The following is a 25,106-nucleotide window of genomic DNA, read 5'->3' as shown; positions in this document are numbered from 1 at the left end:
ACTTTGTTAGATTGTTTTGCCCTTTAAACCTTTGTTTTAATTCTGAAGTTCTTAGTATCTGTTATTCTTCTCTCCCCATCCTCATTTTACCTTTGATATTATTGAATGAGGTTGGACTGGAACAAATGTAGAAAACATACTCTCCCCTGCCTGCCCCCCCCGCAATGACTAAAACAATTTAGTATCTATGCTCCATCCCTTCCCCCCTTCCAGGCCTTTAGGAATTGCTGCAACTGACTGAATGGTGACCTTATAGCCAAGAAGTCTTTGCAAAACCTGTTGGTGATGTTTCTAGGGTGTGTGTATAAACTGGAATGTCGCACAGCCTTGGGAGTGGCTGCAAAACAACCTTAAGGGGCTGTTAGTACTAGTACTTTTCAAAATACAATTTGCATTCCTTCTGTTAAAATACTAAATACTCAAGTCTGATTTTGGTTTAGGCATCTTGTGTGCAAGCAGGCACTTGATGGTTAGGCCAACCTATCCTATTGTAGTTTGCGGCTTTTCCTCCTGCTGCTTGCTTTTTTTTAAAAAAAAAAGTTTATTACCAGGTTTACAGTTTGTTTCATTATTGCCAGTATGGCTGTTTATGAAAACCTTTGAAGCTTGCTTATCACTGATGCGCTGCTTGTCATGTTGCAGTTAAACTATGTCTTCCCTTGCTAATAACTACCTTACCAATGCTTAAAGTTTAGTCCATGGTGCGTTTGCATGTATGGTGATTACAGCCGCAGGCACACCATACATCTGAAGCACTTTTTTTTAAAACTAAATACTTTATTTTATTGTTACAATTTATAATACACTCACATATTACAGACAAGACATACACAACATACAAACATTCTTTCTAGACATCTTAAAAACCAAACACTCCATCATACTCTTCCTTATCATCATCATACTCTACTGCCTCTTCCCACCACCTTTCAACACCCCACACCCCACCCTGTGCTTGACTTCCAATCAACTCAGCTGTAATTTCTTTCCATTTATCCTTTTTCTTTCTTCTAACACACTATTATTCCAATTTCTTGTTTATTTACAATTCCCCTTTGTTGTCTAACTTGCTTAATATCCAATAGTTATAACGGAACTTGTTTATTATAATAGGAGATTTAACTTTTCAACATAATTTTGCAAATATCCTCTGAACGCTTTCCAATCTTTGTCCGCCCTTTCTCTTGTGGTCCTTCCAATTTCTTCCATTGTTTTAGACATATTGTGGTACTCTAGAAGTTTGGCAAGCCATTCTGTTTTTGTTGGAATTACTCCACTTTTCCAATTTTTTGCTATCAGTAACCGTGCGGCTACTGTTGCATATAAGTATAATGTTTTATCTTCTATCTTTAAGCTGCCTGGTACTATTCCCAATAGGAAACCTTCTGGTGTTTTTTTTTAAAGGAGTATCTAAGCATTCTTTTCATCTCATTGTATACAATTTCCCAAAATCTAACTATATTTGGGCAATTCCACCATATGTGCATCATGGTACCTTTTCCTGCATTGCATCTGAAGCACATTTAAAGCATATGGTTTCTCCCAAATTATTCTGGGAAAGTTATTTGTAAAGGGTGCAGGGAATTGTAGATCTGTGAGGGGTAAGCTACAGGATTCTTTGGCATAAGTCATATGTGTTATGTATTGAAGTTCTCACCCTAGGCCACTAGGGGTGTTGTGTATATAGTTTCACTCTGCCCACCATGACTCCAGTTCTCACTCAGGTCCACAACATGCAAATGAAGGATTGAGAGTGCCGTTCACGGATTGGGTAGCTAGAGAGAGTTGTTACTGTTGCATGTTACTGAGTACTATATAAGCAGGCTGGCTGAGCCCTTCAGTCCAGTTCTTTTCCAGCCTGAGAATAACGAGAGCTGCTTGGAGAATCACTGTGCCGTCTGCTATGTCCACCCACTACTTAATAATATGCTTTATAAATTTGTGGACACAGCCTAAACTATTGACCATGTGGCATTATAATACCACCTTTTACCTTTCTGTGTGCTAGGACTCAGTTGCTTTTCCTTAGTATAGTGACTGCATCATGTGAAGGCTTTTCCTTTAAGCCTGCTCTGAAAAGAATTCTCCTATGGTGCATCTTTGATTTGTATTAAGTATTACATCTTCCTTCCAATATATGGGGGGGGGAGGTAAATCCTCATTTCCTTTCCTTTCCTTTAAAAAATAGTAAAATATTAACTCCTACCAATTAAGCTTCAAATGCCATCAAACCTCCTCAGCAATCTTTATATAGGGAAATTCATGTCTGTTTGGTAAGTGGCAGGGCTTAGGTAAGTGGTGAGGTCTGCTGTGGGGAGTGCACTGCCACTGCTTGAGGTACTGTTACTTGCTTGGTTACAAGTGGGCAGACCCTCTATTTTGCAATGTAACATGTTGAAGAATGACTTAACTTTCAGATTGCAAAATTGTCCTGGAACGTCTGTGGAGAAGCAAGTTGGTTTTTTTCTTTCAAGTAAAGTATTGTCTCTTTCAGGCCCAAATTGCCTTTCTTCAAGGGGAAAGAAAAGGTCAAGAGAATTTGAAGAAGGATCTAGTGAGGAGAATAAAAATGCTGGAATATGCTCTTAAACAAGAAAGGTATGTGCCAGTTTTCTAAACCCTGAATTGTTAACTGTGAGTATAGGAACTGCTTCTCAGTCTTGGAAAGGCAACAACACTGACCTTCTGGTCCCTATTCATGCCTTCACCACAAAACAGCCTGTAGCTAAGTGCAGGCTTTTCCAAACCGTTCAGCAGAAAATATAATTTTGCCAAAAACCTCAGCCATACTTAACTTTATAGATATTAATATTGTTGCCCATCCTTGAGGCTTGACTTAAACTCTTTCCTGATGAGAGAGAGGGAGCAGAACACATGTGTCAAGTTATTTTTAAAATGTCTGGTAAACTAAATGCACAGAGAATAAAAGAAAGTACAGTACTGAATAGTCAGTCTGAAGATGCAGAAAATATAGATATGGTATGTAAGGAATCAATCAGTTATTTTAATTTCCACAATGTAAGTTGGAGTATCTTGATGTGCTAAAATCCACAATAAAATTAGAAGAGGCTAAGTCAAGATGGGAAAGTCAACAAATAAATTAATAATGTGCATTTAAGCCAGACAGCTGACCAGTGCACTTGTTTATAAGACAGTGTTGACAAATGTGCATCCTGTATCAGAATAAATCAATTGAACTGCTATATTGATGCCAGTTGAGCTGCTCATTGCTGACTTGCAGCTGAACTGTGTTTGGGAAAAGACCTAGGGAATAATAATAATAATAATAATAATAATAATAATAATAATTTATTTATTTATACCCCGCCCATCTGGCTGGGTTTCCCCAGCCACTCTGGGCATCTTTCAACAGAGTGTTAAAATAAAATAATCTATTAAACATTAAAAGCTTCCCTAAACAGGGCTGCTTTCAGATGTCTTCTAAAACTAAAGTCTCCTAGACTAGTCCAGAAAAGGCTTGAAAATGCACACAAGCTGTCAGGTGATGTGGGAAATAACTCAGAAAAAAATAGAATCATAGAAACCGTAGAGTTGGAAGTGACCACTAGGGACATCTAGTCCAACCTCCTTTTCCCCAGTGTGTAGCACTTTGCTTCCTTCCCAGAAACTAGGACTGGATTCAGAGAAATGTCTGCCTCACAGAAGCTTTCAGAATGTGCTCCGTCCAGTTTTCAGATAGCCATTTCCTTCCTCAGTTTGTCATGCCATAGTCCACCCCATTCAACAGAACCCTATAACCATTGGGAGAAGCTTTCTTGGCTGCTTGGGGGGGGGGTACCAGATGGAGGGGGAGAGTAGATCTCAGCTTTCCTATCAACTCCCTTCCATGGGTGTTTCTCTGGATCTAATTATTTGCTTCCAGTGTAAATAGAGTAAAATCTAGACCCCTAAAGAAAAAAACATCTAGTAGAGACTTGCTTGAGAACACTGAGGACCACATCACAGACCCTGTTCTAGCTAGTTGTGATTAAGCCCTTTTGAAAACAATGGGATTTAAATCAGATGTGACTTAACATGTTCCATTAATTTAACTGGAAGTAAATTCCACTGATTTCAGTGGGGTTTATCTCACAGTAAATATCTTCAGGATTTCATCCTAAATCACAATGAACTGTCAGATTCTACTCACAATTAGTTACATTTAAACTCATTTGCTTCAGTAGGCTTGGGCACACCTAACTCTGAATATGATCAGGCTGCACCTTAGCAGGATCAGAGCCAACTTAAACAACTTGGATTTTACTGGAGAAGATACTCTGGTCACATGTGCACATGATTTTCCTATATGAATATCCTGTGCAGTAGCCCTAAGAAAAATTGCACTTGCAAAGCAAAGCGAATGATTCAAAATGGTTTTTTAAAAAAGAAGAATTAAGAGAAAACTAACGTTAGTTTCAAAAATCTCTCTAGCTCATAAACACACACATGCACACAGGATATGCCAGGTTAATTTAATCTTTATTTTGATTATTGGACCCATCCTTTCTCCAAGAAGCTCTGGGTGACATAGATGGGGTGTCACACTTTCCCCCTCATCACGACCCTTTGAAGTAGGAGAGTTAGTCAAGGCCATCTGCTGAGCTTCATGGATGAACGGAGATTTGAACACCTGTCTGCCACCAATTTTCAGGATGTTGGCTAGTGCTGCATTTTGCATGATCGGTAGGTGACTGATCTATCTCTGTGTTGTGGAAAGCTTTGAGTTGCAGCAATCAAGGAAAATGCAAGCTTTGGTAATGGTGTTCTGTCTTTTCTAATGCCTAAACCCAGAATGCTCTAATATAGCTTAGTTTAGGTTTAGTTTATTGTTTATATTCCCATTTATATCCAAAATTGCTGCTTTATGGTTACCTCCAAACTGAAACTGGCATCACCTCTGTGATAGACAAAGTTAGCAGTATGTTCAGATGGTCTCCAGGCAGGAAACTTAAATTGCTTGTGTAAACTCTCAAATTGACCAATTCCTTTGGAGTCATTTAGGGTGACTGCTTTTACTGAATATTTTGAAGATGCATAAAGGATACGATTTGTAGAAGTGGTGTTTTTTTTTTTTTTACACTTCTTTATAATTTGCAACCCAAAGAGCTACTTTCAGCAAGCCTGTGGACTTGAGCTAACCAAATAGAAATGTTGACTTGGAGCAACAGATTGTGATGCTGTCATAAACTGCCTCTGTAATTTTCAAGTTCCATTAGAGGGAACTGTTTAATTTAAAAGTTCACTTTCCATGAGAGCACGGAAGTAGCTGCATGGCTCTTTGGATTCTGGCCTATATTGTTGGTCTTCTGAGTAATTCATTGATAAATTATTATGTATAGCGCTGGATCCAGAGTTTCTGTGAGCAGAGCACTGCTCCAAGGATGCACCAGCAAGTTGCAGTACTATATCTGTTCTAGCACATTTCAAAGCTGCTCTCGTATATTTCACTGCTAACATTGTCAGGAGATTAAAATGTAACAATAACCCTTAAAAGACACCCATCTTTTTATATGTAATAAATGCCCACAATCAGTCTCACTCACTTTCATACCTTGAGTACTATACTAAAAAAAAAAAAAAAAAAACAATACCCATATTTGTATGTATGCCTTTTGGGTTATGTTTCTGGTCAGTGCGAGATTAGAAGCTTCTCCTTGAGAGAGCTCCTGCCTCAGTGCTTTTCCTGGCAGCGTTGCCTGTTTATGTCTCTTGGTTTGGCAGCAACTCCTGCATGTTTGGCAGACTTGGTAAGCACAGCTGGATTGGATTTTTCAGGCCTTTAGATTGCAGGTTTGGCAAACTAAACTGGTCCTTTCAGTAGGAGCCAGCCTTGTGAGATTAATTTGCCCATTGTTAGTAATTCATATGTCAAGCATATATGAATGACAAAAAAACAACAGCAAAGGCTCATAATGCTTCTGGTGTTTATAAAAGAATGATTTAGAGAAGGCATTTCTAGGAAAAATGCATGTATTTTACACTGAAGAAACAAGTGGGAGCAAAAAATTTTCATGTCCTCTTTCTAAAGGACAGGTAGCATTTTCACACACTAATTTACTCCTTTTCTTTTCCTTTATAGAGCTAAATACCACAAGTTAAAATACGGCACAGAGCTGAATCAGGGAGACATGAAGCCTCCTAACTATGACTCAGGTAAGGATTGATTTGTGTAGAGGAAAACGAGACTGGGCAGAAGAAGAAAAGCTGTCATTTTTTAAAATGTATTGACTTAGTGTGATATGTATGTAATAGAAGCCAGGGCTTTGAGGGGTTGGGTGTGACATCCTCTGCCTCTTCATGTGCAAATCTCCCCCTCCCTCCAATTAAGTCTGTCTAAATTTAACCTTAGCCTCCATAGCTAGCTGTTGTCCCCTTGGCTTAAAATGAAACCGCCTGTATGCTGCCAGACCCATAATATATAAAGCAATGTTAAGGAGGATGCTTATTGTTGGTTTTAATTCCTGTACCCTCTTAACAAGCAGTTTGCTGGTCCTTCTGTCCTTAGTGGGAGATTTAAGGAAAGTTACATTAGGAAAATACTTAGTACTGTAGCTAAGTATTCTAATGTGCTGGCATGCTGCATGCAAATGCACCCATTGCTTCAAAATTTCCTCATTACTGAAAGCAGCTTGGTTTCTTTCTCTTTTTGAGGGCGCGTAAAACTTTGTGAATAGGTGGAGAAGGTAGACTGTTGTTAAACTTATCACAAGTTTTTATGTTCCTGTTCTGAATTCTTATGTACAGTTTGCATTTGTTCTCCTATGTTGTATGAGTCCTTGCAAAAACACAGATATATAGGAATTAAATGTGCATTATTCTACAGATGTAAATACTTAAGAGAGTGTAACTATTTTATTTTTTTAAGCATGGTATAATGCACAAGACTGCTTAAGAAAAGTGGTTTTCAAAACTATTGGTTTTAATATTTCAGATGAAGGGAATGAAACTGAAGTTCAGTCACAGCCAACTAGTCAGCTAATATGGAAACAAGGACGACAGCTGCTCAGACAGTAAGTGACCTAAAAACAGGTTTCAGATGAGGGTCTTTCCTATCTGGGACTGAAACCTGGACCTTTTTACAGACAAAATGCATGCTCTACTGCTGAGCTATGCTTCTTCCCTGAGGATAGATAGCAAAATTGTAACGAAGGCAGGATGAGGTATTGATTAAAACTTGAATAGCATGTGATGAGAAAAATAGGGTGGGGTTAAAGGGTGTCACACTTGATGGATGGTTCTTAAATTAGTTCTGGGCTGTCCTGATAGCAGTAAGGATTGGGTATGGAAGGCTGCTCATTCCACTCCTCCCCACTTGAAAAGCCCATGTTAAGTGTTCCTGTTTGGAACTTCTGGTTCTAGATTGAGAGAACTGGAACCCCTTTCACCAAGAGCCTTGAGTTTACTGGAACTGACCAGCAGGGCTTGGTGACAGGTGAGGGAATTCAGAAGCATGACAGTATTTATTCTTTGTGGTCATTGCAATAATGTTTGAAACCTTTTTTCTCTCAAAAGTTTAAGGATTGCAAAAATATTAAAAGCAAATTTAAACAATTTCTGACTTTATTGTAAGGCAGTATTCATCTGAAAAGGGAAGCTGGAAGGAAATACCGTTTGGTAGAATAGACAGTTGAGAGAACACAAATTCTTATAAACTTGCCTAATGGCCAAGAATGCTTTGGAAAGGCATTGGTTTTGATTGTGGAAAATTTCTTATAAAGAGTTGCCTATATAAAAGTAACTGTATTTATGAAAAAAAATGGGTTGAAAATGCACGGAGAACCTTTGTTTCTTTCAGCAAGTATAATGAATAAAGTATTGTGTATATTAAGACAGCAGAGCTCTTTGCCTTTCTTGGGGACTGCAGAGACTGGTACTGCAAGAGACAATCCCCTCTGAAACTGGTACAAGAAGATTTCTAAGCCTGTTGTGTCAGCACACAGCTACATTCTTCTTCTTACCACAAACTATTGGTTGATTCTGGGTGGATTGTGGCGATTGACTGTAACATCTTTGCTGACAGCTCACAAGCAACTGACATGGTTTATATATAACAGATATCTGCAAGAGGTGGGATACACTGACACCATACTGGATGTGAAGTCAAAGCGGGTACGAACTTTACTGGGTCTCTCAGGTGATGGTCCAGACAGGGAAAATGACAAAAACCAAGAATCAATGGTGAATGGCACAGATGCTGAGATTAAAGAAAAGGTGATGATTGGGTAAGTGCTTTTGACAGTGGGATGCTTCCAGTGGTACCAAATTATGCTTTTGAACATAATGTACTTAAGTAAATTTTCCAGTGGTGTCATATACTGCACCAGTTTATTGCATCTCAACTTTGTGTGTATATTTGCTGGATTTTTCATTCTGTTCCTTATAAGCTAAGCAACTAAATTTGCTTAGTCTAGGAAAATTAGTGGACTCTTTTTTTTAAGTACTCTAGTAGGTTACATCAAGCTCAATTTAGGCCATTGTTAGGTTTGTGAATAGCCTGTTTATCTATGCAGATATTATGCAAGTCTTGAAAGACGTGTGATGTCCTGAGATGTAACATGCCGCTTGCATCCCAAACTGTAAACACAACAGTTGAGTGCACTTTCATAATGTATGTTAGTAGTTTTGCTGATGTCTTAGAGCAGATTTGGATGGAAACTGGAGGGAGAAAAGACTTAAATTGTTCATATGAACTTTGGGTTCAGGGGATTCCACTCCTGTGGAATTCTTTATTTTTCTTTGGTGACAACTCTGTTGATAATAGTGTGTTCTTATTTACTATTATGAGAGTAGTTCTAAATCAGCAAGGATAAATAACAAAAGACAGGAAAACATTTTCAGGAGCATTTTTTTTTATTCTGCTGCTTTCTAAGGTGATGTAAAAATGTCATAATGCTTCCTTAAAGAAGAATTACTTGTTCTGTCCATGGAAATTTTTATGCAAGTCAATGTATTTGCTAATGTACAGATCCCAGTGAAAACTTTTGCACTCAAGAGCATCATGTGGACTTGGGATGTATCCTGGAAGATATTGAATCCATCAGTGGAAACATTATATTGATAGTTTGACAGTTATAATGTTACTCACACATGTTTCATAATGTTTACTGAAAGAAATGGTTCACTACTTCAGATCAGCACACTGGTGCTATAAAAGATAAGTACCACAGCTCAGCATGACTGAACTCAGCAGGGGACACTAAAATAATTAACCTTTGTATTAACATCTAGCATTTCCAGTGTTTGCCGTGGATGTAAAAGATGCACATTGTCATTAACATATTTGGCAGAAGAAAAACAAATGAAACCGGGTGTAGCCTTGTGTGGGATACCAATTAGTTCTCATTTTAATACCTGCTTCTTTAGTTTAATGATGTTACCTTTTCCTTTGCAAGTTAAGTAAAAAGTTGGGGGAATTGCATTGTTCTGCTTTCTGACGCACAGTGTGCAGTAATAAAGCCCAGCCCATGTAAAATTTCTGATTTTCAAATTGACTTTTAAGCATTGTTGTAAACATTTATAAATCTTATTGGGTAATATGTTTAAGGTGTTTTTCAAGCAATAAATGCTTTACTTCTTCTTTTTGAAAATGCATCTTTCAACTTGCTGTTTTGCAAATTGACATACTGTAACATTTTAATGAGTTTTGTAATTGATAAAAGTTGTTAGTTGACTCAACTCCCAACTTGGAATTCTTTCAAAAGGGTTCATGGTAAAGCTGAATGTACACAAATATCAGAACTTGTTAAAGGATCTTGCAGTAATAGTAATGTTAGTTTTAAAGTTTTCTGTTCTAGAAAGCTGAGACTGATTATTTTTTAAGCTTACATTTTAAGATTAGGGTTGTGCCAGGTATTTTCCAATTCATACTAGCATGCCCAAGGACTAGGGCTTTGCATATATTATTTTTATTTATCTATTTGATTCTGTTTATGAATCACTTCCCATAAAATATGTCAGAACACTTCACAATGAGAACTTCAACAATGAAACTAATTAAAAACAAATTATGTATATAAAAACAATTTCAGATCTGATAAACTGGGATTAAAACCTTGAAAAAGGAAGGTCTTCAATAGGCTCCAAAAGATGATTGAGATGGTGCCTCTCTGTTGTATAACTGGAGGCAGTTTCAAAGGGTAGGTGCCACCACTCTGAAGGCCTGGTTCCGGACTTCCTGCTTTTATTTGCTGGCTGTGGTTCAGCCATAACAAAACAACTTGCATGAGCTGAAAACACTTCCAGTTGCCCAAGGAGTGACATAGGTTTCTGCTGATCTTGCCCACCCTGGCCAATAGCTGCAGATTTTTGTACAATATGAAGTGTGCTCTGAGGTCACAAGATGCTGCACAGGCAGGAGGAAGTGGGAAAGCCACTTTCTTTGAGCAGAACATTAGGGTTCTATTATTACTATTTTGGTGCTTTCCCCCTTATTACTGCCACTTGATGTTCCTGGGACTGACAAAAGCCAGTCAAGAATCATGTTGTAAATGTGATGACATCACTTAGCCAATCAGATTTAGCTGCATTACAGCATCAGAAAGCCAATTCAAAGTGAAGATCATGTTTCCTGATCTCACATGGAATGGTATTAGTGATGACATCATGCGACAATTAGATTTGGCTGTGTGACATCACAAAGTCGATTTGCTGAATGCCAGAAAGGGTGCTCTTGTTCATAGCATTATTGGGAATATTAATGAGCACTTAGGCTTATAAATTGATTTAAAGCAGAAATAATAAAAGTTGTAGCTGTATCAGAATCTTTTCCACATTTGCGCCCTTTCTGGTGTTTTAGGGATTCTGCTGTTGTGCTGTCTCCCCACCTCAAGTCTTCATCGGACAAAGAAACTATAGAATTGAAATCCTTAAAAAAAATTGAGATAAGACGTAAGGAAGGTGTATAGAAAAGATGTAAAAAGCCCTTTTCTGTGTAACTTATAAGTATGCAATAGAAGAATAAGTGTACATGTCATATGATTATTACTTTTCAAAGATAATCCTTATGATACTTCTTGGATTTTACTGTGTGATGTTATCTGATTTTCAATATTAAGATTCTGCACATTGTGATATTTCTGTTTATCTGGGCAGTAAACTTTAGCTGCGTTTTAAAATAATTTTCCATTAATATTGTGACATTTGCATAATTTGTTGGGCAGTGTGTATAAAAGAATTCAGAATGTGTTCATCACTTGAGATTTGTATGGGACAGTGAATATCATTTCTTTAGCAAGATTTTCGCTTTAACAGTGTTAGTATGATTACTGTTGCTTCATGTCCACCATTTATGCATAACCTGCCAGTGTGTAAAGTCTGCATAAAGTGGAGAACAGGATCACTTTGTGTGCACCTATCACTTCCCTGGACTGCCTCATGTTCACATAGATATTTTTTTATCTAAACTCAACTTCAAATGTATGTAGGCCTCATTGGCATTATCCTTACCTCGAAAATTATGTGTGTAGGGTTGCATGTGTATAAATCCCATTTAAATATTACATCCAATTCATAGATTCCAAGTAGACATGACTTAGGGGCAGGCAGCTATTATAATAATTTTCTGCCACCACATGCAGAAACATTCATACATCTCTGAGAAAGGTTATATTGTCATGTTTCTACAATATGGTGCTAGTTAGCCGCAGAATTTGTTTTATGACATTTATAAGACACACAATAGCAAAGTTCTCTGGGTGGCTTGCAGTTAAATCTGAATGTATGTTTCCAGAACTTTTGAGACACTTAGGCTGCAATCTTATGCACTTTTGAGCATAGGATTGCACTATTGGCCCTATTAATATATTGACAAACATGCATGGGATTTTTTCTTGAAATTTCAGATTTTAAAAATTGTAGCCTTGCTAACTTTACTTTACATTTTTCTATACCCTGACTGACATGGCATTAATTATGACCTGGCCCGTTTTCCTTGTTTTACTGCCGTTTGTTACATAATGAAAAATTGCTTGTCTGCACTGCCTTGGTTACCCCACACAGCCTCCTAGTATGCTTGAGGCTATATTTTAAATTAAAATGCAGTGTAGAAATAATAATGACTCCTCTCTTGTTTTAGTGTTTAACCAGTATTTGGAATCAAGTGACGGGTTAAATAAGAGAGGCTTGTAGCTTGAAACTGTGCAGATTTAAGAACAAAATACAGTAACAAACTCTGGATCCAGCAGTGTTTTATTCTCAACTTTCTTCATAGTTCTAGAAAAAGAAACAATACAACTATCTGGATAAGAGAAAATGTATTTAATAAGTTACTAAGTGAATGAAGAAAACAGCAGTTAGTTTCTTTAGGAAAATCTGAAGAAAGTATCAGTAAAGCTAGGTGTTTGGGGAGTTATAGTTGTGGCTTCATTTGTTCTATTCTTGTCCAAGAAGGTCCCCCTCACCGTGCGTTGGGAATCTTGAAACCCAGCAAGTTGCTTCTTTTAAAAAAAAAAAAAAAAACCAGAAAAACACTCCCCCACCACTGTCCCAAGTAGTAATCTAGAAACTTGAGGTTTAAGCATCTAACTATATCAGTGAAGACATTACTTTCTAATCTCAAGAAAAAAGAAGACAATTTCAGGTATCAATGTGAGAATTGTGATATTGCTGATTAGTAGTGGTTGGCTAGTCTGTTGAAATGTTGTGGATTCATATATGCTCATTGTCAAAAGTAGTGCTGCTTGTGCTGTGTGTGTGTGTGTGTGTGTTTTCTTCTAAATGTGGATAATTTCAAAGTTTCACTTTTCACAGTGTTTACTCAAGTGGAGTCCATGTTAAACGAAGTGTGGTAAATAAATTTAAAGAGTTTGGATCAAGAGGTAGCCTTCTGCAAATGGAAGAGCTGGCGACCCAGTGGAGGCTGCCATTCACAGAAAGAGGAAGAGGGGATTCTAACTTCCTGAGCACATTTTTAGGGACACCAGGGGACTCATGCAATCTCTGGATCCAGCCCAGAATGTAATAAAAGGCCCCTTCGTTGTCATTTTTCATAGAAATAGCTGTTTAAATCTTATGGTACATTCAAGACTAACAAATTCATTATGTCACAAGCTTTTGTGAACTCCGGTTGCTTGAATTGCAATCCTAAATAGACAGAGGAGTGTCTATTACTCAACAATGCTAAGATGCTTCCATTAATGTGTTTCATTATCACTTAACTCCAGCTTTCCCAATTTTCATTACACACACACACACACACACACACACTAGCATTGTTGAGTAATCAACCAATCACTGGATATTTTGCATACATTTAAGTTCTAATTGAATTATCAGAATATACATTTTATATTTCATTGTAATTTAACTCAAAACTTTGACAGTTTTTCCCCCTTTGCTTGTGTGTGTTTATACCTTCAAACCGAGAATTATGCTTTGTGCATTGAATGGAGTGGACTGTAGTCTATAAAAGAGTGTGTACTGTCATTTTTTTTAGGTTTGATGGTGCCATGAGACTCATTCTAGTTTTTGTCATGCACCACAATATACATTTATGAATTATGAAGTTCCAGTAGCTCACAGAGAGAGATCGCTTGGACTAATGATAAAACCCTTTCACACCAATGCTGTGTATAATGACATGGATGCCAAATTTTAAATTGTTGTAAATGTTTGGTTTTATTATGAAAATAAATAAGAACATTTATATATTAAAAAGAAATTGCAGATCCAGTAGAGAATTATATCATTTCCCCTTTTTATGTGTTTTTGGCTTTGTTAAACATAATGAAGAGAGAAAAACAGACAAAATAACCCTTTACTGCTATTTTAATTTTTATCTAGGAAACCAGATTTGACAGACTCTGCTTCGCTGCTAGAAACATTTAAATTCCTTGAAAATGCTGCAGCAGAATTTAGTGACGAGGATGAAGATGATGATATTGATGGAAGAGAGAGAACAATCATGGACACTTCAACGGTGGGCTGAGAACTCTTAATTGTAGAACAAGACTTTCAGTGATGGGATCTTAAAAATCATGATATGGCATATATTCCAATCCTTATGTGTGAGCAAATGCAAGGATTTATTCGTGGCACATTTTTGCAAGTTGGTCTGATAAATAGTATTCTAGTACTGTATTGCTACCTCCTGTCCAATTAAAAGAAGCCTAGCTTGGCCTCCTCTACATTTGTATGATGCAAGTACAAATTAAACACAGATTTGATTAAATTTCCTAGTGTCCTAAAGATTATATAGTACATTAATATTTAAGTTAGATTTAAAACAAACAGTGATGTATATATCCTTCTCTTCTTGCCCCCCGCACTAGAGTGCAGGGATATGTAGAAATAATACAGACACAAATGTTTGATTTCATTTTCTGTCCTTCATAGATTGTGAGGAAAAGGGTGATATCAGATAGCAGTGAAGACAGAGATACTGAAGAGGCCTTGAAAGAGTTTGATTTCTTGGCTACATCCGATGAAGGAGATGGAGAGTCAAGAAGTTCAGGAGACGGCACAGACTGGGGTAAGGAAGTAAAAAGGAATTCTTCAGAAATGCAGGAACTTGGTTAAATACAAAAAAAATTATAGTGGTTGTAATATTGTTAAGGATATCCTGCTGTAGCTCTGGGGTGACACAAGCCCTGCCAGATCCTCCCCACCTTTATATTTTATCTAGATTGAATAAATAATTTTATTGAAGTTATTATTTTCTATTAATAGTTTGAGTTAGTTGTAAGATGTAACTTTTAAAACACTATACTGTAAGGAAATTGGCTATTCTTTTGGGATGCCACTAAAACATCATACAAAACCTTCTTAGGAACATGACAGATACAGTATCTTAGCCATGCAATGCTACGGAAACTGGCTGTAGAGGTAACCCAGTAGGAGAATGCTGTAGGTCATGTGCCTGTCATGACTTCATGTTTTTCATTGGTTGGCCAAGATGGAAACAACACTTGGTCCAATCTCATTACATAAGAGAACGACCAAGACATAGACCAGCTCCACTTCTTGATACTTCTCAGCGTTAAAGCCCTTGGGCCATAATAAGCCCCACAGAGTCTGCTTTGGCATTAGCTTCATGACTTCAGGTAGTGAAATGGTAGAGTAAAAAAATAGAATAAAATGGCAGACAGTGTGAGCCTGTGTCAGGGCAAAGCGGCCAGATGGGAGTCTGACATGCAGTGTCAGGGCTTCCCATTCCTTCTGAAGCCAGTTTTGTATGTTGGGTTCACTTTCATTCTCTGCACTCCCTTTGCCTACTAGACCAAGATTTATTTTTAAGAATGTATAAAATGCTTAATATAGAATATCTGTGAGTGGTGAACAAGAGGACATAAGAATAAATAATATAAGATCAATCAAATCAAAACTATAAAGCATAATTTAGCTTCTTTTGTAGATTGTATCTCTGCAAACTCAAAATACAACTGGGGAAGACCAGAGTAAAAAGAGAAGTTTTCAGCAGGTGTCTAAAATGCAGAATATCTGTCTCCTATCTCCTTACATGTCAGTTGTTATATACATTATTTTTACTTGGCACTTCCTTGATGGCATCCTTGATGGCATTTCACTTCTTCCAGAGTGGCCAAATACAAATAATTCGAAATGGGATTGAAATGATGCCTTTGCCTTTACAATCTGTTTCTGAAGGGTCCATCATACTAATCCATTTCTTGCAGATATTCTTGTAATCCTTTATAAACTCATACTTATCCATATTTACTGTTCCTCTGAGGCTGTGTGTGTGTGTGAGAGAGAGAGAGAGAGGGAAGGAGGGAGAGAGAGAGAGAGAGAGAGAGAGAGAGAGAGAGAGAGAGAGAGAAATGTTCCCTTACTTGGGAGCTCTCCTCCCTGGCTGATACTCCAGTTGCTTCACTCTTAGCCAGTTTCTGTTGCAGTCGTGATTGGTTGGTCCTTCTTATCTGGCATTATTGTTGTAAACTCTGCATCTATTCCTATTTTATTAGCTACTTGCTTCCCGACAATCACTTTTTGCTTAGTTTCCCAGCCTTTGGATTTTGTAACTGCCATTTGCTGAACTTCCTCTGCTCCATCCTGTCCATATCTGGCTATGTTTTGTTTTTCTTTCTCCCACACCTGTTCAAATGGCATAGGTTGAATCCATCATACCTTATGCTCCACTGACTCTGGCAGCCCAATCACATGCATACTTTACCTGGAGGAAGTCCCACCAAATTCTGTGGGGCTTAATCCTTGGTAAGTATGCATATGCTATGGACATGAAAATCTGAGAGCTGGATACTGTTGTGCGTCAGCATTCAGAAATGGAAGAAATAAAACATCTGAGTAATCTATATAGTTTATTAGAGCTAGATTTGTCTCATGTGACAAACAGACTTTAAAAATAAAACAAAACGCTGGAATGGGTTACTTTTCAAAAAGCCACTTGAATGAATTTTTAAATGATGTATAACCAGAGGTAAAAACTTGTTAGGACAAGTCAGAATGCCATTTCTACACAATATCTGGGGTTATGTGTAATTATAGCTACTCCCTGCTCCTTGTGACCCTCCCAAAAAGGTAACAACAGGTGGAAAGCCATTTCATAAGATCTGCAGAGGTAGCAGCAGTGTTGTGCTCCTGACATGAACACAGTCAGGTGGTTAGCACCAGGGATGTGAAACACAAACAATCTATACATTTTTTATTGGCTTCCTGCTGATGAGAGTAAATAATAATAATAATAATAATAATAATAATAATAATAATAATAATAATAATTGGGGGTGTATTAGTTTTTGTTACTATCTTATGCATTTTTGTGTTTTTATATTGTAAACTGCCCTGTGATGCTTGGGTGAAGGGCAGAATAGAAATTTGAATGATGATGATGTTACAATGCTCCATATTGACTTCACTGTAATACAGACAATCTTGTATAAGCAGATGGCAAGTTGCAAAATTCTTCTGAAGTTCACCCTGCACTTGGAAAACAGTTCCCAAAACGCTGTGTTACACGTCATTGCAGAACGTACATTTAAGTGTGCTTTCAGATGGAATCCTTTGCAAGTGTTAAGCATGCTCGCTTGGCTTATGCAACACCAGCTTGGCATATGAAAATGTGCCAAGTCCTGTGGTAGACTTTGCTACTCTGAATTGACTTGCAGGATCAGTAATGTGGCACTCTCCAAATCAGTTATTAAACGAACCTAATATTAGATGATACCTCTGGGCTTAAAGTACCTTCATTCCACTTGCTTTCTCATGTTACACTAGTTGGGGGGGGTGCTTGCCATTTTGATGCAGCCTAAGATTCAGCCTTGGTGTGTAAAGTGTGGTTTGTGGAACCTCTGGATTGTATGCCTTCTGCTATCTATAGCTGTTGTAAAATGTCATAATTTGAACTGTATGAATGAGACCAGGTTATTCTTACAGCTCTTGAACACCATTATTAAAAGGAGACACATACCCACATTGAAGAATAATGCCTAGATTTACTGTTTCTGTTACTATCTAATACAGTGGTGTGCCCATTTTCTTACTAAAGAATTTAAGTATATTATTTTTATGTATGTTGTGCAACATAAGAGAAACCCAGTCAAAAATAAGTGGGTATTCAAAGACTCAAGTAACATAGATAGTGAAGGCTGAAAGAGGAAATGTTTGAAGTAATTACCAAATTACATTAAAAAGAATTATTTTCACTCAGAATGAATAAAGGGTTGGGATCAGAAACTGGCTATTGCTAACACCAACCCCCAATTACTTTTTTGAAGACTTCTGTACAAGTGAAATAGAATGGCACTTAGGCTCAATTGAGCTGTGGTGGAGCCAGCATTCATATTTTGGCTCAGTCCACTTATAAAGCAGAGAGGGGTGGGTGGATCTTACTTTTAACAGTACAAGCTGTGCAGCGAGGGGAGCACTAAACTCTTTCCCCACTTATGCTTCATCTCACTGCAATCAGTTGCTCTAGCAGCTTTTATCCTATTTCTGACTCTGGTAACAGCAGTGAGCTGAGAACAGAGAAAAGGAGCTGGAACAACACTGAGGGAAGGCATGGCATTGAGTGGGGAAGGGTTCAGGGCTCCTCTCCTGTTGCTCTGCTAAACAACACTCCCCCTTCCTCACCATATGAACAAGGTGAACATGTGAAAAGAATCACATACCGTTTGGCCTTCAACTGCAGCTCTGTTTATTGTTGCCTTTAAAAAAAAAACCCCAAATGTATAGATCAGCAACCTCTGCTGCCTTCAGTGCAAAATAAATAAATTACTTATAGATCACCAGCTGCTGCCTTCTTCAGTATCAAATAAATAAATGACATAAAGAGGATGTTTCATTTGTTTTACTTTGTCTAGAAAAGGAAGACCAGTGTCCCATGCCTGAAGCCTGGAATGTGGACCAGGGAGTAATAACCAAACTGAAGGAACAATACAAAAAGGAGCGCAAGGGGAAAAAGGGGGTGAAGAGTAAGTGGAAAACATTGCACCTTAAAATTCATAAATTCCTGCCTCTTTTCACTTCACCAATACTATCTTTCTTTCAATGTTTTCCTCAAACTACTTACTCTTTTACTTTGCTGCTCCTGACTGCTTTCCTGTTCACAGTTACCAGGGGTGGAAATTAATGATACTTAAAATCCAGAGGTGTTGGGGTCATTGCTTTTATCCAGTTGGATAAAGTATGGGGGGAAATGCTTTTAAAATATTAATATTTAATTTTTGGCTACCATAAAACACTTCTTGTTAAGGTTTGTCCAAACCAGCCAATTTTCGCCTGACTTGGAGACCATAGAGGCTGTAGTAGATTGTGTGATCTCTCCTGGTTTGTATTTCTGGGAATCTTTGTGCAGAACTTAATGCTTTAGTAAATGATTGCTAATCATTCCATCTAATTTTTGAAGTTAGTTTAGTCTGTGAGTGCACCCTGCCATTTACAGTGGGTTCAGGAGAACCATTCAGCTATTTCCCAAGGATTTGGGTTTGCATTTGCTTTTATTGAACAGCCATCCCCAATGCTACCTGGCAAAACGCTTTTGAAACCGAGGGAGACTGAAAAATGTTCTGATAGTATGCAAAAAGTTACTTCCCACGCACAGGCCTTTGGACTAACCTGATCCCATCACTTGATACGTTCAACTGTTCATTTTCCTTTGGGAGCCCTGAGACAACTCCTTCCAAACAAAGCAAACAGCTTTGTATGAAGTTATAAACTTTGCCATCCAGTGCCACCCTCATGCCCACCCCCCACCCCAGCACATCTGAGAAGTTAGGGTGTGTATATAGGAGGGTGTACAGCGCATATATTTAGCAGTCGTTGGTGTGGTTTTTTTTTTTTTTTTTTACAAAAAAGAAATAATAGAGTTCTGGGAGGAGGAGAGGAGATGTATGTACTGCAAAACTGTAAAGAGCAGCTCATGAGACAAGCAGACAGATAACTGAATCTTAGGTCTGGACATACCCTTAACTAGAAGTGAAAGACAAAAGCAAATTAATTTCTACCCTTGTTTCTATGTAATGTTTGCTACATGCAAGTCATGCTATCCTCATAATTTGAATGCAGGGCTCGAAATGGGGGGAGGGAGAATCTTATCAGGCTTTTAGTAATAACAGTAAGTCCTCATCGAACTTTGCCTAATTCGGTTGAGTGCTATTTTTATACCAGGCAAACAATTGGATCGGTATTTGAAGTTTAATTTCTAGCCCTGTGTGTCATACTTCCTTTATGTGTTACATCTCTTACAATATAAATCCATTATGTAGAAGCTGTGCGCTCAAAATTTGCAATGCAACCCTTTTGGATGTTTAATATGGAAATCCTAGGTTTATATGTCATACACAGCAGTTGTATTCTGAAAATTTGGGTAGCAATTATATGGAACAAATGCACACAGAAATCAAGATGTACAAAAAAAGTAAGATGCTTAATTTTTAATGTTAGTCTTTGCAAAATTGATTTAAAAATTACAGTATTAGCTTTCCCCATTATTCTTGGGGAGGACTTTGCTAAATGCTAGCTTTCAGCATGTTGCAGAGGCTTTTGGTCTGTGCAGCCTTATAGTGTTAGCACTGTTAAGATAATAGAACAGATAATTTTTCAGCTAATATTATGATTGCATCACAGTACCAAATTTTGGTAGTGTTAAAATGTATTTGGTGATTACTTGTGGGCCTAATGGCAAAAGGCACAATAGAGTCTGAAATTTGGGTGAATATCAGTATATTCCTCTATTTTGTTGCTCAAATTGGAATACTCATTCATAATGCATTTACAAACCTGAGAAAAAGTCCTCCTTACACCAGCTATTTCTTCTGGTAAACTCTAAAATATGATACCTGGCAAGTTACCTGTATTTCCCCTAGATGTTGTAGAGGGAGGAGGAGATGCAGGTCCCCCTCCTTGAATTTTTTTAGAGTGCTTTACTGAAGCATAACCACTTCATTGATTCCCTGTATTCTACACCTGAGTACTGAAAATAAGGAAGTTTTTTTGGTTATGGAGAAATGCTTCAGCAGCAATAACACAAGTACAGTGGTACCCCAGGTTACGTACTTAATAATTTGTTCTGCGCATGCGCAGACTGAAAAAATCCCAAAACCTTGCAAACCATTCTTTCAAAATGCTGTACATCGTGTATTCCTCCAAAACATCATTTAAGGCAGTGGTTCTCAACCTTGGATCCCCAGATGTTTTTGGCCTACAACTCCCATCATCCCTAGGTAGCAGGACCAATGGTCAGGGATGATGGGAGTTGTAGGCCAAAAATATCTGGGGACCCAAGGTTGAGAAAGGCTGATTTAAGGGTTAGCCACTTTTCTGGGGCAATGTCCAGATCTCCTGGCAGCCTGACACATTCTGTTCTGTTTTCAAACCCTAAGGCTTATGCCACCCCACCCAGTTCAGCTAAGGGGACTGAGACAGGCTTTAGTCTGGCCGAATGAAGTCCTATCCACTGATCCTAAGGCCTACTTCAGGAGTATTCATTCTCCTGTTCATCGGTACTGGCCCTAAGGCAAGAGGGGATATGCTCTTGCCTTAGTCATTGCTACAAGATCTAGTAATTCAAGTCTTTACTAGATTCCTCATTGTGAGGTTTGGCAAATTGCTTTCCCCTTTTCCATACATTCTTCGCCACCCAAAAAATATCAGAATTTGGGACTCACTACAAGCTTGTTAAATGTTGAGACTCATGCATAGAACATGGATAGATACGTGGTCTGAATATCATAGGTAGCATAGACCACAGGAGTTTATGGCACTTTGCATTAAAGCATGGGCCTCTGCAACTCGCATGCTGAATCCTGCCCCCTAGCAACATAGGCTGGAGCTACATTGATCTGTAAAACCATTAATTTAAAATAACGTTATATATCACTCAATCCATTTTTTCCATTGCCTGCGAATCACAGCTCTGCAGCACCCCCTGGTAACACATTTTTATAACACATTTTTAATGTTATAACCTACCAGTGTAGGTTAGTCCCTAGTGTAGCCTGCCAGAGGCTCTCATTTTAAAACTATTTTTTTTGCTCTCTACCTGAGACTACAAGAACTGAGGTGGGGGCTGCTAAATGCCAGGCAGGTCATGGTTGGTGGAATGTGTTTCATTTGGTGAGTAGCAAACTGTTGATCAGGATGAGATAAAACTAAAACACAGAGGACTGCATGAAGGTGGTGCTCAATAGAGTGGCACACTTAGCAGAAAATAAATAGATTTTCAAATTTGAGTTGAAGCATTTGTTTTGACTGGAAATTATGTCTATAACCAAATTGGGTTTTAAAAACATGCCACTATCCTTTCTGAACTAAAGAGCTAAATATTTAAACAAGAGTGATGGATGAAAGAATGGAATTTGCTTCCCTCTCTCCCAGCTTTCCCTGATATGAAAAATAACTGGTTATGAATCTTAATTAAATGAAATCAAGTAGCTTTTTGCCATTACAGAAATTAAGCATCTGCTCAGGGCCAACACTCTTGGAAGATGCATCAGTTATGCATAATCTAGAATAGTTTGTAACTGTGATAAATCAGTTTTATTTGGTGACAGAAAGGTTAAAAGTGGAAATCTAGGGGCATGAATGATTCAGCTGTAAAGCATATATAACTTTAATGAATGTGCACACCTATAGAATTTTGTATATCTGCAGACAAGCACTTCTGTTATAGTCTTGCAAAATCCTGAATTGTTTGTCTGAAACAAATATCAGTCGTTACAAATCATTGTTATTATTATGGCAGGATTTGGACCGAATAATATGAGGAAAGTGCTGTGATTTTGCAAGGCTGTTGTAAAAAGTCCTTGTGAAGTGTGCTAAGTTCAGACCTGTCTTAGAATACACTTTAAGGTGACTAGAAATAGTTGTTTTATTTAGTAGATTAGGAAAAACGGTTATGGACTGTGGGTAAGATATTTTCCCATTCTTAATTAAACTTACAACAGGAAAAACTACCGAAGATATGTTTCAGCCTCAGTCCTATATAAAACAGTCAAAACAGGGATGTGGGAAAATGATGGAGCAAAATGCAGGTAAGTTTTGAGAAGGGCATTGGGTTTTCACCACATGTAGTTTCAGGAAGAACAAAACCAGCGACTCTTGCTTGATTGTTTTTATTTTTCAATTTTTTTTTAAAGTAACTGTCATTGTTTAGATTGTGGCACGGTCACAGTCCTGCACAATTTTGTGAAAGTTTGAAAACTTGTGCAAAAATTTTAACTCACAAGTGTTACAGTCTTTGGAAAAATAAAATTAATTTTTGTTTTATTTGCTGTCACTTGGATGCATTTTACATTTCTCAAGCAAGTCCATGCAGTGAACAGAAGTGTGTGTGCAAAACCTCAGTTTTCATCACTTCCTTCTTAAAGCACTTCATTTCATGCCATAAATTTAGTTATTGGTGGAAGTAGGAATCATTATTTGACTCAAGTTCATCTTTTTCTTTTACTATAAATAGCATTCATTGTCATTATTGTTGGTGCAACATGTTAGTTAAAAGTAACATTACTTTTATTAATGTTTGCAAAACTTTCCCCCCCACATTTTGTTGTTTTTGGCCAGGGCCCAACAGGTCAAAACTACAAGATATGCTTGCCAATTTGAGAGATGTTGATGATCTGCCTGGATTACAACAGTCAGCCATGTCTCTTACCAGATCCAGTACTTCACGGCTTATTGAACAAGAAATCAGTAGGACAGAGGAAGGTGAGGGCTGTGTGTGTGTGTGTGTGTGTGTGTGTAAGGGGTGCATTAGAGCTATTGCTTGAGAAAAGTGAGGCCTAATCAGGCCTGCCAGACCTTTCCATTTTGGCCAAACCACACCCTTTGGGGTGTTTTGCAGGCACCTTTGATGGGTTGATCAAGTGGCGCTTGCAAAATAGGGCTTTGGAAGGTGCTTCTGGAGGCCTCTGCGGTCACCTGACATCATTGTGACATTCAGGCCTGAATAGGTCTGACGGCTGGGGAAAATAACAATCTGACATTTTTGGCCAAAAAGGGTCCCTACTCCTGAATTAAAGGAATCTGAACTAGTTGATATTTGAGCATTTGCCTATTATTCTGTCAGCTCTGTATATGTGTTCTGAAGCGACGATGATTTTTAGATGATGCTTGTTGTAGCAAGCATAACCTTAAAAGAAGTAATAATCCTTCCAATGTGAAAACAAAGAGGAAATCTCAGGATGGAGCTTCCAACCTGTAGTTTTTATAATTATTTGTATTACAAATACATATGCTATACATTTCTCTTTAAAAAGAAATCTCCCCCAATCTGTTGTCCAAATATTTGGGGGCATCTTTTTAGCTGATTAAATGTTCTTAATCAGTTACTCCAACTAAGCAGTTGATTAAATGCTCCATCCTTTCTTTGTATAAGGTAAAGGTACCCCTGAGTGTTAGGTCCAGTCGCGGACGACTCTGGGGTTGTGGCGCTCATCTCGCTTTACTGCCCGAGGGAGCCAGCGTACAGCTTCCAGGTCATGTGCCAGCATGACTAAGCTGCTTCTTGCTGGAGCAGTACCTATTTATCTACTTGCACTTTGACATGCTTTCGAACTGCTAGGTGGGCAGGAACTGGGACCGAACAACGAGAGCTCACCCCGTCGGAGGGATTTGAACCGCCGACCTTCTGATCGGCAAGCCCTAGGCTCTGTGGTTTAGACCACAGCGCCACCTGCGTTCCTTTCAGTTTTGCAAATCTGCTGTTGTGCATGATAATTCTTATGAGTAAAGTGCCCTGGGAAGATTCCAAGACTACTGTGTTCTGAAAATTGTAACTTTGCTAGCAATTTTTCAAGCACATGGCAAATTACAGAACCAACGCTTAATGCACCTTACCAATACATAAAGCAGGAGTGGATTAATGGTAGATCTGGATCTACGGGGAGCTCTGGATGATTTGAAGCAGAGTGACAAGGATTCTGACTAGTATTGGCAACAAAATGACCTTTTTAAATTAGGCTGCTAGAATGAAGAAAATTGGAGGCAAGGAGTATATTAGAAGAAAGAAAGGAAAGCAGGTGGGTGGGTGAAGAGAAGTAAGCCGCCAGGAATAGATTTTTGTGTGGAAGGACTATGAGCTTACATAAGTTTTGGTGCTCAGAATAAATATTTGGATTCAGAAGACTTTAATTCTCAGTGCCTATCTTTTGCACCAGTCTCTATTTGATAGATATTGGACGAAAAAATGAAGCAAGTCCTGAAAACCTGAAGATAGTTCCCCCTCGGCTTATATAGAAACATCACCATTCCACTGTCAACAAGCTAAATAATTGGTTTTCTTTAACATGTCTTCCAAGAAAGCGCTTTTGATTTCACGTTAAACTTAACCTTGCTAAGTTTAAGGGGCAGTTTACACTCGATGGCTATCTCCTGACCAGCATTCAAATGAAGATACCATTTATGTAGACTGGCACGTCCCCGTGGGGGCTTTCCATTTCAGTTATTGTGGGTGACACTTTTTGAGAGGCTGCAGTTGCAGAAGTTGCAGCTGATTCTGCCTCAGAGATAATAATGCCTCCAACTTGAACGCTGCCAGATACCGGCCCTGAAATCTTCCAGTTGCCATTTGCAAAGCCACCTCTAGTCGTGAACTGGATCCAACTTCCTCAGTTAAAAATTGCTGTCTTGACATACTTAGAAATAGAAAATATGTATTTGTCATGTAATGGCTATTAGTCTGATTAAAACAACTTCTG

The 25,106-nt window shown here is 38.1% G+C and overlaps 1 protein-coding gene across 3 annotated transcripts in view; it reads left to right on the top strand.

Annotated features, from left to right (window-relative positions):
* Window positions 1-25,106, top strand: part of STRN (striatin) — a 52,782-nt gene that overhangs the window by 10,141 nt on the left and 17,535 nt on the right. Inside the window, exons 2-10 of one of the 3 annotated variants that reach the window (XM_033144456.1) lie at window positions 2,495-2,598; window positions 6,080-6,153; window positions 6,932-7,010; window positions 8,055-8,222; window positions 13,780-13,915; window positions 14,332-14,467; window positions 18,273-18,383; window positions 22,356-22,442; window positions 22,972-23,115. In XM_033144456.1, the coding sequence (XP_033000347.1) occupies window positions 2,495-2,598; window positions 6,080-6,153; window positions 6,932-7,010; window positions 8,055-8,222; window positions 13,780-13,915; window positions 14,332-14,467; window positions 18,273-18,383; window positions 22,356-22,442; window positions 22,972-23,115 (1,039 nt within the window). The remainder of the gene's footprint in view (window positions 1-2,494; window positions 2,599-6,079; window positions 6,154-6,931; window positions 7,011-8,054; window positions 8,223-13,779; window positions 13,916-14,331; window positions 14,468-18,272; window positions 18,384-22,355; window positions 22,443-22,971; window positions 23,116-25,106) is intronic. The other 2 variants (XM_033144457.1, XM_033144458.1) reach the window with 2 other exon arrangements.

The sequence above is a fragment of the Lacerta agilis genome, chromosome 3 (genome assembly GCF_009819535.1).
Source record: "Lacerta agilis isolate rLacAgi1 chromosome 3, rLacAgi1.pri, whole genome shotgun sequence".
Classification (NCBI taxonomy): domain Eukaryota; kingdom Metazoa; phylum Chordata; class Lepidosauria; order Squamata; family Lacertidae; genus Lacerta; species Lacerta agilis.
The sequence above is the reverse complement of the archived record's forward strand: the minus strand, read 5'-3'. Positions and strand labels throughout refer to the sequence as shown.